The sequence below is a fragment of the Eucalyptus grandis genome, chromosome 5 (genome assembly GCF_016545825.1).
Source record: "Eucalyptus grandis isolate ANBG69807.140 chromosome 5, ASM1654582v1, whole genome shotgun sequence".
NCBI lineage: Eukaryota > Viridiplantae > Streptophyta > Magnoliopsida > Myrtales > Myrtaceae > Eucalyptus > Eucalyptus grandis.
The window spans coordinates 551424-566546 of NC_052616.1; the positions used below are offsets into that span (position 1 = coordinate 551424).

Genomic DNA, 15123 nt, shown 5'->3' on the forward strand with positions numbered 1-15123 from the left:
ACGGGCATTTTCATAGTAAAGACTTACATAGGAATGGAAGTAGGAGAAAATTACGGACATTTTCACAGTAAAGACTTACATAGGAATGGAAGTAGGAGAAAATTACGGACATTTTCACAGTAAAGACTTACATAGGAATGGAAGTAGGAGAAAATTATGGACATTTGCATAGTAAAGACTTTAAGGAAGTAACTACCGTGCGTCAGTGTTGGTAAATAAATCAGCGATTCGGTATGCGACTCAATTAAGCTGCTTTGACATAACAGAAGAGAACTCAGCTAAACATCACGGTAACAGTGGGCATCTTTTCTCGAGGCGAGGCATGGTATTTTACAGCACTGTCCGAATCATTTACCGATATCAAGATTCTACATCACATTGCTAAGTTATCCATTTGCATATCACTTCTGAGTAAAAACTTCTCTAACTATGCGATATTTGAGCAGAAGAGTAGGGAGGATCTTTAGTTACTGCCATCGGCTGGATATATAGTAGCAGCAAGGCTCGGTGAAGCGCCGCCATCCTTTGCTAAAGCATTGTGTAAGCTGTCTTCTGCATTGCACTTCCACTCGCAGTGCCGGCGCCAAGTGGCTTGTATAAAGCAAGCTGCCCACGTCCTCCATTGTCGCGAGTAGAACCTGAATGCAAATATATCTGAAAAATATGACCAAACCCTTCCCTCTTTATATAATTACGTAAGTACCATATAATGGAAAGGAACTTCTGCGAATAGGCGTTGCTGGAGATTGTCTTTGGAATAGTGTAGACAAACAATGAACATGATACCACAGAGAGAAAAGGGTGTTTCGAGCTTTGCCTGAAAGTATGTTGGAGCTGCTTGCTGTGAAGATGCCGAAACTGAGAGGCCACAAACTTCAGGTCATAGGAAGTGAGTGCGTAGGCTTCGACCTCCGTGATAGCTTCTACGGTTCTCATCGAGGAGGGAAGATTGGAGGAGGAATTTGGATCCATGGCCCAAATAAGCAATTCCTCTCCACAGAAATCACCTTCCTTCAGATAGTATGAGTTGAAGAATCCCGTTCTTCCACCATTTGTGGTCATGGTCACCAACTTGCCTTGTATGATGAAGAGCATCTCATCAACAGGGTCCCCCTCGCACATGATCAAGCTTTTCTTTGTGTACAGGACTGGCTTGAGGCGATCGCACATTGCGTCCAGCAATTGTTCATCCATTTTCTCAAACATGGGCACCTGAAAGAAACCATAAGTCAGGCAATGCATCTGAAACTTCTCTGATCAATATTTCATGTAGAGTATCGAAGAGGTCTATTTGTGTCAGCAGACTAAGAGAAAGTCGAAAGGATTCTCACTCTCATTAGAATTTGCAGGCAAAGGTGACGCTTTATGTCTCTACGGAGATCTTTAGGGAGGTTCCTGATCAAAGATTCTTCATCGACACCTCTCGTTTCTTGCCATTGGAACCGTCCATACCGCCTAATTCGCGCCTTCAAGCCCTCTGGAAGCCTACGGCGCGACATCCATTGCTCTGCATCTTGCGTCCTTTCTCTCCTCTCCTCTGCTCTTCTAACTTTAGTAGACTGCAGATTTTTCTGTGACAACAATATTTTCTGGGAATTTTAGTTCGACGCACCCACTGAGGTTCTTAATTTTATTTCCTGCTTAAATTCTCATTCTTATGTATTGAGTTCTCGAGTTCTCAGCTAAGTAAGACCGATACCGACATACGACATGTCAACATTGGCTTCTCAAAAAATAGAGAACTCTGACACAGGCATTATATATTAAATATATATATATGATAAATTATTGTTTTAATGATTGTTTTGATGAAATTAATTTGATTCTAGTGTATAAATAAATAAATAAATAAATAAATAAATAATAAAAATAGCCTAAAATGAATTTACATTAAAAATATCATTCCACCGTTTGTTAATATCATTCATTGTTTCAATTTGACAAATTCAATTTCATTCCAATAATCCATAAAACTTGGGAAAAAAAAAACAATCCATATTTTGGATTCACGTGTCAAAGCGCGTCGGAAAAGAAGAGAAAAAAAAAAAACTTGGTGATGAATTATATGTCAAAGTGATAGTCAAAAGAGAAAAGAATATTAGGTTTTTCTTTTCCCCTTCATTATTTTTATTATTTATTATTTTTTTATATACTTACATTTTGACTTCTCATTCATTAAAATTTTTTAGAATTTGACCCGTTAGTGTTGGAATAACGTATTAGAATTCCAAACTCACATGTCGTAATCCCAAACTCTTGTGTTGGAAGAGTTGATCAAGTGCCGAACACATGTTAGAGTGTATGACATCACACGAAAGTTCTCAGAAAATGTTAGTACTTCCTAAGTTCTCCGATTCAATCATATTGCAAAAGTGTGCTCATGTCCTAGTAGAGAACAATAACCGAACTGGAGCAGGATCGTAGATTACCTGCATGTTGCCGATAAGCAATGAATACAAGACCAAGCCGGCTATAGCTATGCTGAAAGCAAAGACAATCTCCCCCACAGAGGTGCTTGTTTGTAGGTTTTGACCCAAAGAGCTGCAGCAAAAGTGACACTAGAAGCTAATCCTCTTAACCAAAGAGAAAAGCGGTAATGAAGTTATACATACCTAAGATTGCGGAATCCCCACCAAGAGCAGTAGAATAACTTCTTTGACAAGTCTTTTGACTCCACAATGCCAGACCGGAGGGCATCGATGAATATTCCAAAGCTGAACTCTTTTGAATCCTTAATGTCATTGGGTTCAATCAGAGGACAAGCAGTGTCAAGAAACGTATAGTTCTGTTTCTGTGCTGTGCTGCAGTATAAATATGAAGAGTCACAGTCTGGTCTTCGACACGCCGCTTCCCAGCACCTGACTTTTCTATCGATCGAGAATAAGTACCAAAAAGTTCCAAATACCTGGTAATTCAAAAAATAACAAAGACGGTTCCAGCACAAATTAAGCTGACTGAAAAAAGGTTCAGAAAACGAAAGATGAAAACTTGAAATAAAAACTTACGTGACTGGAAAACATGAAAAGCAGAAGATTGAAGGCGGCCCCAGCCCAGGCTTTTTCAAGAAGTAAACCGGATGTTCTTGTCACTGCCTTGTACAGTGGATAGATCCTAATAATCCTCGGTACACATTGGCCATAAATGATGAACTTCAATGACTCCTTTACCATTAAAGCACCTGGCCTGTGGGGTGTGGGAATGATAACAAATACCACGACCTGCCGATCGAATAAAGGGGCTGTAAAGTGAAGGACTAATAATAACTTCGAGGGTGCTCCAAACTAAGTTTCACTAGAGAAATTAAATGAAATCAGAGCAGGGTTTCATACCTGCGGGATTGGAAGAATCGCTAGGATATCAAGGAAGAAGTACGACGATAAGTATCTTCGGGATACAGCTGATGGATCATTAATTAAAACCTCTCTTCCAAACGGTCTGGAAGGAGGGACTGTGTACCCCGTATGAAATTTGAGGATTACGTGGATAATGTAAAACGCATCGATTATAGTTCGAAGAAGGGATGCTATGATCTTCATTCTGTTGTCTATATCAAGACACCACTTATTAACGTCAATCACAGGGATGTAGAAAAACAGCGGGTCCAAAGCTAGTGCGAAAACACACAAGATCAAGAATATCCTGTTCCACTGTTGAAGACATGGACTTTGCGGATCAAGCATTTTCCTCTCTGATACAAGCAAGGAGCTTAATGGCATTCTCAAGCTTTTGATCTTCGCAAAAACTCCCGTATCCTCTCTGATATCCATCCAAAAGTTTGTTCACTATTATTCTATATTTGGTTGGCCGAACCCCGTGTCTAGCAGCACATCACTGCTCTGACATCACTGCTCCGAGTTCCCTGATTTCTCCAAATTGCAATCTTCGAACCTGACTGAACGATATACACAACAAGGAGATGAACGCAACTTCTCGTAGAGCTTGTTAGAATCTGAAACGACAAAGGCATCAAAACCGCTTGTAGGTTAATAACTGTAACGTCACAAAGTGAAAGTGCAGACGACTATCCATGACTACGTTTCCTTACAACGGCAAACCAAAGAACAAGCAACTCAGGATTATGAATAATGCTCGTGATTGAACCACCTTTCATGGGGAAAAGTTTTATTTTCTGACAACTCGCTGAAAATGACAGCCAAATGAAAGCAAGCGACATAGACAGAGTATAACATCACCACTCAGCAGATCTTCCGCAGTTTGACCAAACTCGCAAACTTGGTTTTCCCGAAATTCTTGTTCTTCCACTGATAGAGTTTGCAGTCTCTCCTCAAACTCGATGGACTGTATTAACACCTATTGGTGTCGAAGATTAAGCCCTGCAGTCAATATTATCAAATGAGTCTCTAAGACGACTGATTATTGAATAACTAAAACCTACACGTACAAGCAAACCATAAAGACTAAAAGAAGCAAAATTCACCTATTTAGTATAGTTCATCAGAAGCATAAGCGAAACAATAATCGTTAGCACGCTCTGAAAGTTGTAAGGAGTTTCTAACAACAATTTCGTTTAGCCTCACAGACAGACAGACCCAGTGACAGAGACTCGGGAGAATATGGAGGAAATCCATCCTATGACATGACTTCATCAAAATACAAAGTGGTGACATGACATGACTTCATCAAAATACAAAGTGGTGACATGACATGACTTCATCAAAATACAAAAACGACGCTGGGAAGACAAAAAAAGCCGGCGTTTTATCTGTGAAGAAAAAGGACCAAACGAAAAACCCACCTTCCCAGTTTCAAAAACTCCGTTGCTTTTGCCTCAGCGATTACACCTACCAACCTCTGTTCCTTCTTACCAGCTTTCTACTTCCCATCAATGGCGGGAAAACAGGACGGGAAGATAAGGAAGTGCGACTGCAGGCCTACATAAAACCGTAGGGAATTGTCCGCTCATGCATGTGGTGAATGAACATGAATTTTCGGCTCTGCTCCATCAGAAGAGAAGTTTGAATATCATGAAGTTCAGCAGAGGTCTTCCCATAAGAAGCGAAAAAAAAAACAAAAAGAGGAGGGAGCTTTACGAACGATGGAAAGTTCGTGGAGTTGTAGAGATTCCAAAATGGCAGCTTCAGGAGAAGGCTCGTGGATGGACACCTCCAGTCGGAGTCAACACCTAGGAAAACAAGAAGCCGCCGGCATTAAAAAAGCAAAGAAAGAATTATCCACCGCACACACAAGTGTAAGAATTTTTCTAATGTAGGCTACATTAATTGATATTATAATTTATCATTTTATAAGATTGGTTTAAGGTGAGATAGAAGATTTCTTAATTAATCTAATATTGAGTTAATTAATGTAGGCAAGTGAAGTCCGACTTATAATGAGAAAGCTTGGTTAGAAACTCTTTAAATAGTGCTAAGATCTTTCCTCAGACCCTAATATATATATACAATCATCCTCACAAATGAGTGTTTTCCTAATCATGAAGTTCAGCAGAGGTCTTCCCATAAGAAGCGAAAAAAAAAAAAAAAAAAAAAAGAGGAGGGAGCTTTACGAACGATGGAAAGTTCGTGGAGTTGTAGAGATTCCAAAATGGCAGCTTCAGGAGAAGGCTCGTGGATGGACACCTATAGTCGGAGTCAACACCTAGGAAAACAAGAAGCCGCCGGCATTAAAAAAAGCAAAGAAAGAATTATCCACCGCACACACAAGTGTAAGAATTTTTCTAATGTAGGCACATGAATTGATATTATAATTTATCATTTTATAAAATTGGTTTAAGGTGAGATAGAATGTTTCTTAATTAATCTAATATTGAGTTAATTAATGTAGACAAGTGAAGTCCAACTCATAATGAGAGAGCCTGGTTAGAAACTCTTTAAATAGTGCTCAGATCTTTCCTCAGACCCTAATATACATATACAATCATCCTCACAAATTAGTTTTTTCCTATCGTTAAAGGGTGAGAAAGCCGTCTCATTGCCACTACTTTCACTAGTGCTCTTAATTTTTCAGCACTATCTCTTTTAGAAATTTTTTATGACATTATTCTTTAGCTTCTATTTTGGTGAAAATTTATGACCAAGATACTGGAGAGTGATTCAATTATCTCTATGAGTCAGGAGAGTGGAGCAAAGAATGAGGAGTCAAGTCATCCTAATCCCAACTTCGATATGGAGCTTATCCAGTTTAACTTCGTTAGAAGATCATGTGACCTCACATGGATTTAGGTGTATTAATTATCATTTCGATCAAACTAAGAAAAGGGTACTTGGACCCATTTGAATTAAGAGCTAAAATGGCTTATTACGGGATATGAAGAAGTGTTAAAAAAGACCTAAACATTTTGTATTTATACCAAATTAATCATAAACCTTTTTATTTGGTGTCGATTTAGTCTTTTCTAGCCAATTTTGGCCGGATTTTGTTGATTGGGCGCTAGCCAGCTAACATGACCCGATCGGCACTAACATTGACAACTTTTAATAATATTTTATTATTTTATTATTTTGGAATTTTTCTTTTTTCTTTTTTCCTTCTCCTCCTCCTTCCTCTAGCCGGTCGCCAGACCTTCGCAACTGGCCATTGGCGAGTCTCTCCGGCCACCTCCCTAGTGGCCGTGAGGGTGACCTCAAGCTGGCCTGGTGCTAGGTGGCAAGGCTCACCCTCACTAGCCTAGTGTGAGGCCGGCCCAAGCGACCTCCCACCGACCTCACCCATGGTTGGTGAGGCTTGACTCTCCCCAGGCCAGCGTGAGGCTGTCGTCGCCTCTAGCCAGTCGCTGAGGTCTAATGACCGGCTAGAGGAAGGAAGAGGAGAAGAAGAAAAGAAAAAAGAGAAAAAAAAAAAGAAATTCAAAATTATTAAATATTATTATAAGTTGTCCACGTCAGCGTTGATTGGGCCACGTCATCCCCTAAATTACTCTTGGCCAAGTTCTTCAAATGGTCACCAAGAGCTCTTGAAATCTTCCTATCCACTCTTCAATTAATGCTAGATTTCAAGCATGTGCTCTATTTGGAAATGAATTAAGAAAGCTAACTAAGTTGGTCTCTTCCGCTTCCTTTCTTCAAAATGGGCACCTACCTCTCCGTTGGAAGACAACAATTCTTGTCTCATTAAGCCAACAAGTTTCTAGAAGGGGTAATTTAAGAATTTAATCAAACTATAGTATAAAACACTATTCATGCACATGGATAATTAATGTGCAAGCCTCCAAAAGGCCAAGCGTGGGCTTAGTTGGCCTAGATGGGTCCATTTAGGCCATCCATGATGGGCATGAGGCCTATTGGGCCCATCCGCAGCTTGGCCCTTGTGGCTCCTCGTTCATAGCCTGTTTCCACTTTTCCAAAAATTCATGATCCGTCGATGTAAAATTGAATTTTTATCCTAAGGTAACCATCCCTTGCCTTTTCCATGATTTGTCGATTACCATCGTAATTCTATTCCTTAGATATGGGTTGAATTGAGGATGTCACAACATTGTTTTAAATACAACAGCTTCAAATTACACTTATACCAACATTTTAACTATAACAAAATTGCCTGTGATTGATAAAAAAGCATCACTTAGTTAATTGTTATCATCCATCAATATAACTAGATAGTTAGGTAAATTACTTTTAATGCCGCTTGCCATATCATTGATTTACTAGCTTAAGTTAATCAAAATATGACGAAGTATTAATAAACTAGTTGACTGACTTTTATGTATCTATTTCATAGTTGATAAGTCAGCTACTGACAAATTTGGGACAGTTCTTTGAAACTGAGACTGGAATAATCTTTCCATTTACTCCCATGAATTAACCGAGTTCGGCGGCAATAGAATATACCAAGTAAAATCAGTTTTTGATAATGATAAAGGGAATAACCTTAGCTTCCAATGGTCTGCATGTGCTGCATCTTCACATTGTGCCAAGAAACAATTAACATGCTCAAAAATCGACTAATCCTCTTCACCAATAAATAGAGGTAAACTCAAGCATTTTGAAACCCCATGGGTATGTTATAGTATCCATCCAATATGGGTATGGCTTTTGCTAAATATTGGCCAGACATGCAATGTCATTGCCATGCCCTCTTAGCAATGACTCGATTATTGGGTGATTTTGAATTGGAGCCATATGAGGAAACCCTGGAACCTGTTACACAACGTAATTAGGCTGTAATACTAGGTTTGCATTTTGCTTAAAAACTTGATGATATTGTTGCTGAGGCCCATATAATTGTGGTTGTGGCCATATTACAAATACTGAATTTATTTGTGGATTGGGGATATTCACCTGAGTAGGAGGAAAATGTTGTTGTAACATTTGAGGCTAAACATTCGGAAGTATTTGGGACTGGACATTAGGGACTTGTTGCTGAGCATTAAAAGGCCCTAATTGAGGTACCTAGGGGTGTACATTTGGTATTCCAACTTGGGGTAACTGAGGCTGAATGTTCACTTGCTGCAATTGGTCCTGCCCCATAGTTTGACACGTGGCCATCAACTATGTAGCCATCGACTCTAAAGTTGGCTTATAGAATTCCATTGAGGCTCGGCTTAAGTAGCCTCCACGAAAGCTATTTACCTTTAATTTCATGAACCAAAATAGAGCATTTCATCCAACTAAAACAAGGTGTTTCATCCAATATTCTCTCATGGCCAGCATGTGGCTCCAAGGGTAATTTTGGGTGTCAACACATCCTAATACTTAACAAAAGACTAACATATTATAAATTAACACACAAGATCCCAATGTCCCATAAATCTACTCCTAAATATCAAAACCTAAGCTCTAATACTATAAGATATCACACCCCGAATCCTAGCAGAAAAGAGGATGACACGGCCGTCCTTCTACCCGAAGGATGCAGCCTCAAACCACCAAAATCCAACTCCCAAAAATTCTTGTGATAACGCTCTCGCTCCAATGGCCATTAAGTGAGGGACCTAAAAAAAATTGGAAAAGATAGGGATGGACAATCACAGCTCAGTGAGTAGTACATATTTTATAAGTAAATCAAGCCTCCACATTACATATTTAGAACTCAAAGACATGACTCATTTATGTCAATCCAATATATAACAAATTGCAAGAATAAAATGAGTTTTATTTTAATAGCAAATTTCTCATTCGTCCATAATATCAAAACAAGTATCACAGGTTTAGTCCAATAATCGAACTCGTCATATCTCATGTCAATGGTTCATTTCATTAATAAAACTCGTATCACACGTCAAAGGTCTATTCCACCAATCAATCTCATAGCACATTGCATCTCAAGGCTGTAGAGGTGACTTTCACAAGACTATGTCATTGTGTAGCACTTAACCCTTGAGTAGTATAAGACCCTAGAGATAACTCCCACAAATATATGTTATTGTTTAACATTTAGTCCTTGACTAACATATATCACTAGTACAAGGTCCTAGAGGTGACTCCCGCGAAATTACATTATCACGTAACACTTAGCCCGTGGTTACAAGACTCTAGAAGTTACTCTCACAAAATCAAGTTATCATATAGCACTTAGTCCTTGATCAATACACATCAATGGTACAAGACTCTAGAGGTAGCTCTCACAAAATTATGTTATCGCGTAACACTTAATCCTTTACTAGTCCATATCACAATTGATTTTACAAGCCTTTCGCAAATCAATTCTTTCACCAAAAAAAAAAACCCCCCAAAATATATGATATTTCCTACTCTGTTAATCAAACATAATATATACATATTTCACAATATATTTCTCATACCATTTCGGAATTCATTTCATGAACCAATAACATTTTGAAACGTCTTTTTCATTAAACGTTCAAAAATCATCAAAGAACCCATTCCATAAATCAGTCTTCAATACAATACACACATTTAAACTTTCACGACACCTTTCATAACACATTTCTCAAACCTTTCTCAAATGAATAAAAACCAATAAATGTCCGATTCAAAGTTATGGATCAAGCATGCCATGAACGTGCTTTTACCTTTTAGTCAATCACAATTTGCACATAATATAACTCATACTTGTCTTTTTCAAAATATGAGTTTACAAATTCAAAGAAATAATGGCACCACTCACTTGGATATGTCCCAAACCAAATAATAAGGCTCACTCAAATTAAGGAACTCGTAATCCGAGTGTTGCATTGCGTGGTCGAGTCGGCTTGGTTGAGGGAGCTCTCGGGCTTCTTATTTAGCCAAGCCTCCTATTATGCTTTTGTTGACTTTTCCAACCCTTTTTTTTTCTTTTTTCTGTGAGCCCCACCCTTTGACAAGTCAACGTATAACAAGCTTGAGGGAAAGCCTCCAGCGATGAGAGCTTTGAAATAGGAAGGCACCAACTACAAAGGTGAACTTCTATGAGAAAGGCAACGCAGCCTGATAAAAGAGAAAGTAGCTCCGTGTGAGTGAGTTGTCCCTCCATGATCGAGAAGGGAAGATAGAATAGCAGAGTGTGTGTTTGTATCTGCTAGTTTGCCATGAGTGTGAGTTTTTTGAGCATGATGTGAGAGAAAGTATATTGTAATAGGTATGTGAAAGTGTTTATTTTGAATATTAAACTTGTACCGCAATTTAGTATAACGAGTGTATATTTAGTTGCCTATTATAATTCTATCTTGTTACCACCACAACACTTCCGCATATCATACATCGACCCAGCGAAGGAGAGTTAGACCAGTTGCCAATAACTCGATGCGGAGACCACGGGAGAAGAGCGTGAAGAAGAGTCAAAATTGTTGGAAGATATGATTCACTAAATCGTATTATATTGTAATTGATTGTAAACTTTGTCTATTTTAGGACTAGAAGAATAGGAGAATATCTAGTTTCCTTTTATTGATTCATCACTTGTAATTAAATACACGAATTGTGTTACATTGAATATAGAACAACACATAAATTCTCTCTCTGTTTCTCACTTTCTTACATGGTATCAGAGCCTGCGGGTTCTGACCTTTTTTCTGCTTCCGCTCAGATTGCCTCATAAAGGAACTTCAATCTTCAAAGGAGTTGTCGTAGGAATCAAAGCTTCAATTATTTCCAGAAGAATTCAACCTACAAAAAATTTTCCGAAGGAATTAATTTCCATTTACCATGACAAAGCCAGAAGACCTTACCACGAATCTAGTTGACCAGTCTGCTGGGAACACTACTCCACAGAATCTTGGCAGCCAAGACTCTTTTGTTGTGGTTTTCGAATCAGGACAGCAGCAGGGTCAGATTGCGTTGCATCCGCAACATGCGCAATGGCTGCAATACCAGGCTCAGGCCAATCTGGGGTTGCCCTTCTCGGGGCCTCCTTACCAGTGGATACCATATCCATGGTATCAGGGACCAAGCCTCAGTGCATCATTGCCGGGCTACCAAGGCAACGTGCGAACCGATGGAGGCCCACCGACCAATGAAGGGGCAAGCTCAACCATCGGCGCGGAGCAGACAGGTGGATCGACTGGACCGGGTATGGGAATGAATCCCTACCCGGGTTTTCACAATGCGGGGCCTGTAATAGGGCCGGGTCAGAATGCAAATCTCTATCCGGGTTTCTTTCCGTATCAATTCCCTACTGCCAGTGGTCGGCCGGAACCCGGCGACCCACTTTATACAACAAATGCCGAATGATATGAACTAAAAATCATCAGCCAACAGTTAACGGGCGTCGACAATTACTCAACCTGGTCGCGCGAGTTCCGGCATGCACTGATCACAAAGGAAAAAGAAGTTTTCATAAACAGAACTTTCCCTATTCCGTCCGACGAAAGATCGGCGCGCCTTTGGAAGAGATGCAGCCAATTAGTCAGAACATGGATTGGAAACTGCATCTCGACCAAAATCACGGCCGGACTTCCGCCGACAGAAGACCCACAAAAATTATGGGAAAGCATAAGGGAGATGTACGGAAAGCTCAACCAAGTAAAGATTTTTTTATCTCACACAGCAGATATCAGATCTGAAGCAAGGGAACTCAACAGTGGCCGGGGTTTATAATAAACTCTCAGCACTGTGGAACGAATTAGAGGCCGTCGAAGAGAAATTCGACTGGCCCGAACAGATACAACAGCAGTACAGAAGCATGAGGAAGAGGGAGAAGGCGACGAGGTTCCTCCTCATTCTCAATGAAGCTTACCAGACGTTTCGCTCCCAAATCCTTACCATGGAGCCGATGCCGAGCCTTGGTCAGATGTACCAACTCGCTGTTCAGGAGGAAAGTCAGCAACGAACGGCGGATCATGGAAGGGGAGGAGAAGGAATTGTTTTGGCAGCAAGGGGCCATCCCCGTTTCTCACATAAGAGCACAACGAGAGGAAGAGAGGCGGGGGCGGATCTAGGGTTCCTCGACGAGAACCCTAAAGATATGCGAAGATTCTCCAACGGTCCACATCAAACTGATCAATCGGACGGCTCGCGTCTGATCTTGGGCGCGAATGAATCCAACGGCCCGCGAGGATTTGGCTTCGGTGGATCGGACGGCTCGCGTGGAATGAGCTTCAATGGGCCAGACGGCCCGCGTGGTCCCTTTCTCGGAGGATTGGATACGAATGGGCCCAATTCATTCGGCCCAACCTTGGCGCAAGTCTTCCAACCCATGAACAGGTCTTCCTCAGCTGCAAAAAATGGTGGGCCAAGAGGAAAAGGTAAATTATATTGCGATTATTACAAGCGGCCACACCATACCATAGAAAACTGCTGAAATTACATGGAAAACCAGGAGAAAAAGAAAAGGGGAAATTTTCATCAGTTTTTCAGGTGTCGGGTCAACAAATGGGAAAATCAATCACCCATGATCAATATCAGGAACTTATGGAGGCATTGAAGAAATTGGATGCTTCTGATAAAACTGGGAGCTTTACAGGTACATCCTATTGTCTGATGAATGCAATTTCTCAAAATGCATGGATTATTGATTCAGGTGCTAGTGACCACATAGTCTGCCATAAATCTTTCTTTTCTGAGGTTAAAAAGTTGTCTTGTCCCATATCAGTACAACTCCCAAATGGAAACACTACTCAAGTAGTCATGTCTGGCACTGTGAATCTTAGCTCACTAATTACTCTTCAAAATGTGCTATATATGTTCCTAATTTCCATTTCAACCTGATATCAATTTCTCGAGTTTGCGAAGAAAATTCATGCCGCATTCTATTCCATCTTGATAATTGTTTCTTTCAGGCCCTTTCGACTGGCAAACTGATGGGCTTGGGTAGAGTCAATCAAGGGCTGTATTTTTGGGAAAATTTCCCACAATATTTACCTTCTGTTGAACTCAATAAGTCATTGTGTAATGTTGCTGCCAATGATATGAATTTTCTTAATCATAAAAGATTGGGTCACAGTGCATATTTTCCTTGTCCTCAGTGTCCCATCTACCCCATGGCAAAACAAACTCGTGCTCCTTTTCCTCATAGCACTTCTCGAGCAGATGATATTTTTTCTTTAATACATGTTGATGTTTGGGGGCCCTACCATACCTTGAATCATGATGGATCCCGATTTTTCCTAACAATCGTGGATGACTTCTCCTGTGCCACATGGATATTCCTCATGCAGTCAAAAAATCAGGTTCTTTCACATTTGAGAACTTTTCTATCCCTGTCAAAGACTCAATTCGGGAAAATAATCCGTCAAGTTAGAACTGATAATGGTAGAGAATTCTTCAATAATGAGTGTGCCTCTTTTTTCTTCCTGAATGGAATATTGCATGAGAGTTCATGTACTTATACACCACAACAAAATGGTGTAGTAGAAAGAAAACATTGTCACCTTTTAGAAGTTGCTCGGGCTCTTAAGTTTCAAGCATCTGTTCTTGAAAACTTTTGGGGAGATTGTGTGGTCACGGCAGCATATCTGATCAATCGCATGCCATCTCGCATTCTGAAATGAAAGACACTTTTTGAGCTGTGTTGACACCTAATTTTTGCCCAAAAATATTTCATTCCAGCATATAGATTATCTAGGTGTTTAATATTGTGTTTTAAATGAAAGATGTTTTTCCTATAAAAATAATAATAATAATTTTAAAAAAAAAAAAAAAAAAAAAAGAAATCGAAAAAAAAAAAAAGAAAAAAAAAAAAAGAGAGAGCAAGTTGGGGCCAACGATCTAAATGTGACTAGCCAAGCCTAGGAGGTCAGATTGGAATCCAAATGACAAGTTGGGGCCAAAATGCAATTTCCAAAAGTCGAGGGACCAATTCGCAAATTTTGTAAAATTTGCGCCCGAGCCCTTAAATCATCATCTTGGTCATCAATTAAGTTGAAATTGAATTTGGCCAAGTAGAATCAATCAAATTGAGCCAAAAAGACCACATTTGTATTGAATTTGGTATTTTCGGATAAGAAAATGGCCAATTTTGAGGGTCTTTTTGCAAAATTGGGTGGGCACAATTGCGAAAAATGGTCAAGATCTTAAGCTACTATACATGAGGTTGCTAATTGATCAGAAACCGCGGCCAAATAGTGGATTAAAGCACTCAAATCAGCAGCCAAAACTCAGTCCACGAGTTGGTCTTAATCCGGAGTTGCTGAGTAAGCAATTTGGTGGCCCCACCATATCCTCCTCAGCTGCCCAACCAGCCCGATCTTTGCACGTGATGGAAGACCGTATATAGCAGTGCAAGTGGACGAAAATTGGCCAGGGATAAGCTTCTGACAACACCGGAAATTCGCAGCAAAGTCCGCACACTCAACAGCTGCAGAACTTAAAAAATTGGCCAAGTCTGAAGAGTAGGTGAAGTAGCCCTGTTGATAGGCTTGGTAGGTGGACAAAAGGCTGACCAAAAATCCCTTAATTCGGGGGATAATATCACTAAAGCAAGGTCTTTCAGGGGATGAGAGAGAGGAGACGATAGGGAGAGGAGAGAGCTCGGAATCGTCCCCCAAAGAGGCCCTCAGAAGCAACTCCAGAGGAGAAACCCAGAAAATTCCAGATCAACCTTTTGAGAGAAAAGTGAGATTTTCACAACCCTTCGGCCAAAATTAGCCAAAACCTTCAACTAGAGAGTGAAACTTCACTCAAATATCTTTCCATCCATAGGTCGCACGTCCTAAATGGAGATCGGGAAGGCCTCCTAAAGCCCCCCGAAAAACACCCTCTAGGCGGGCCAGGAAACACTGAAAATTTTTTTAAGTGTTGAGCCCAGTTGGTCACGAGTGGGAAAAAGGCA

General features: G+C 40.2%; 1 protein-coding gene across 1 annotated transcript; it reads right to left on the bottom strand.

Annotated features, from left to right (window-relative positions):
- Nucleotides 1-132: 132 nt before the first annotated feature.
- Nucleotides 133-3912, bottom strand: LOC104443366 (cyclic nucleotide-gated ion channel 1). The gene is made up of 7 exons (XM_018874363.2): nucleotides 3330-3912; nucleotides 3006-3218; nucleotides 2613-2905; nucleotides 2430-2541; nucleotides 1332-1571; nucleotides 818-1212; nucleotides 133-638 (listed from the first exon to the last, which is right to left on the bottom strand). Exons 1-7 carry the CDS (start codon nucleotides 3765-3767, stop codon nucleotides 464-466), a joined length of 1866 nt encoding a protein of 621 aa, XP_018729908.2. The 5' UTR covers nucleotides 3768-3912; the 3' UTR covers nucleotides 133-463.
- Between the last annotated feature and the right edge of the window lie 11211 nt (nucleotides 3913-15123).

Bases quoted from the DNA above. Each gene is read 5' to 3' on its own strand.
- LOC104443366 (XM_018874363.2), bottom strand. From the start codon at position 3,767: ATGGATATCAGAGAGGATACGGGAGTTTTTGCGAAGATCAAAAGCTTG. The intron at 3,219-3,329 runs GTATGAAACCCT...TTCGATCGGCAG, and splicing joins CGATTCTTCCAATCCCGCAG to GTCGTGGTATTTGTTATCAT. The intron at 639-817 runs GCAAAGCTCGAA...ATTTGCATTCAG, and splicing joins CAGCTCCAACATACTTTCAG to GTTCTACTCGCGACAATGGA.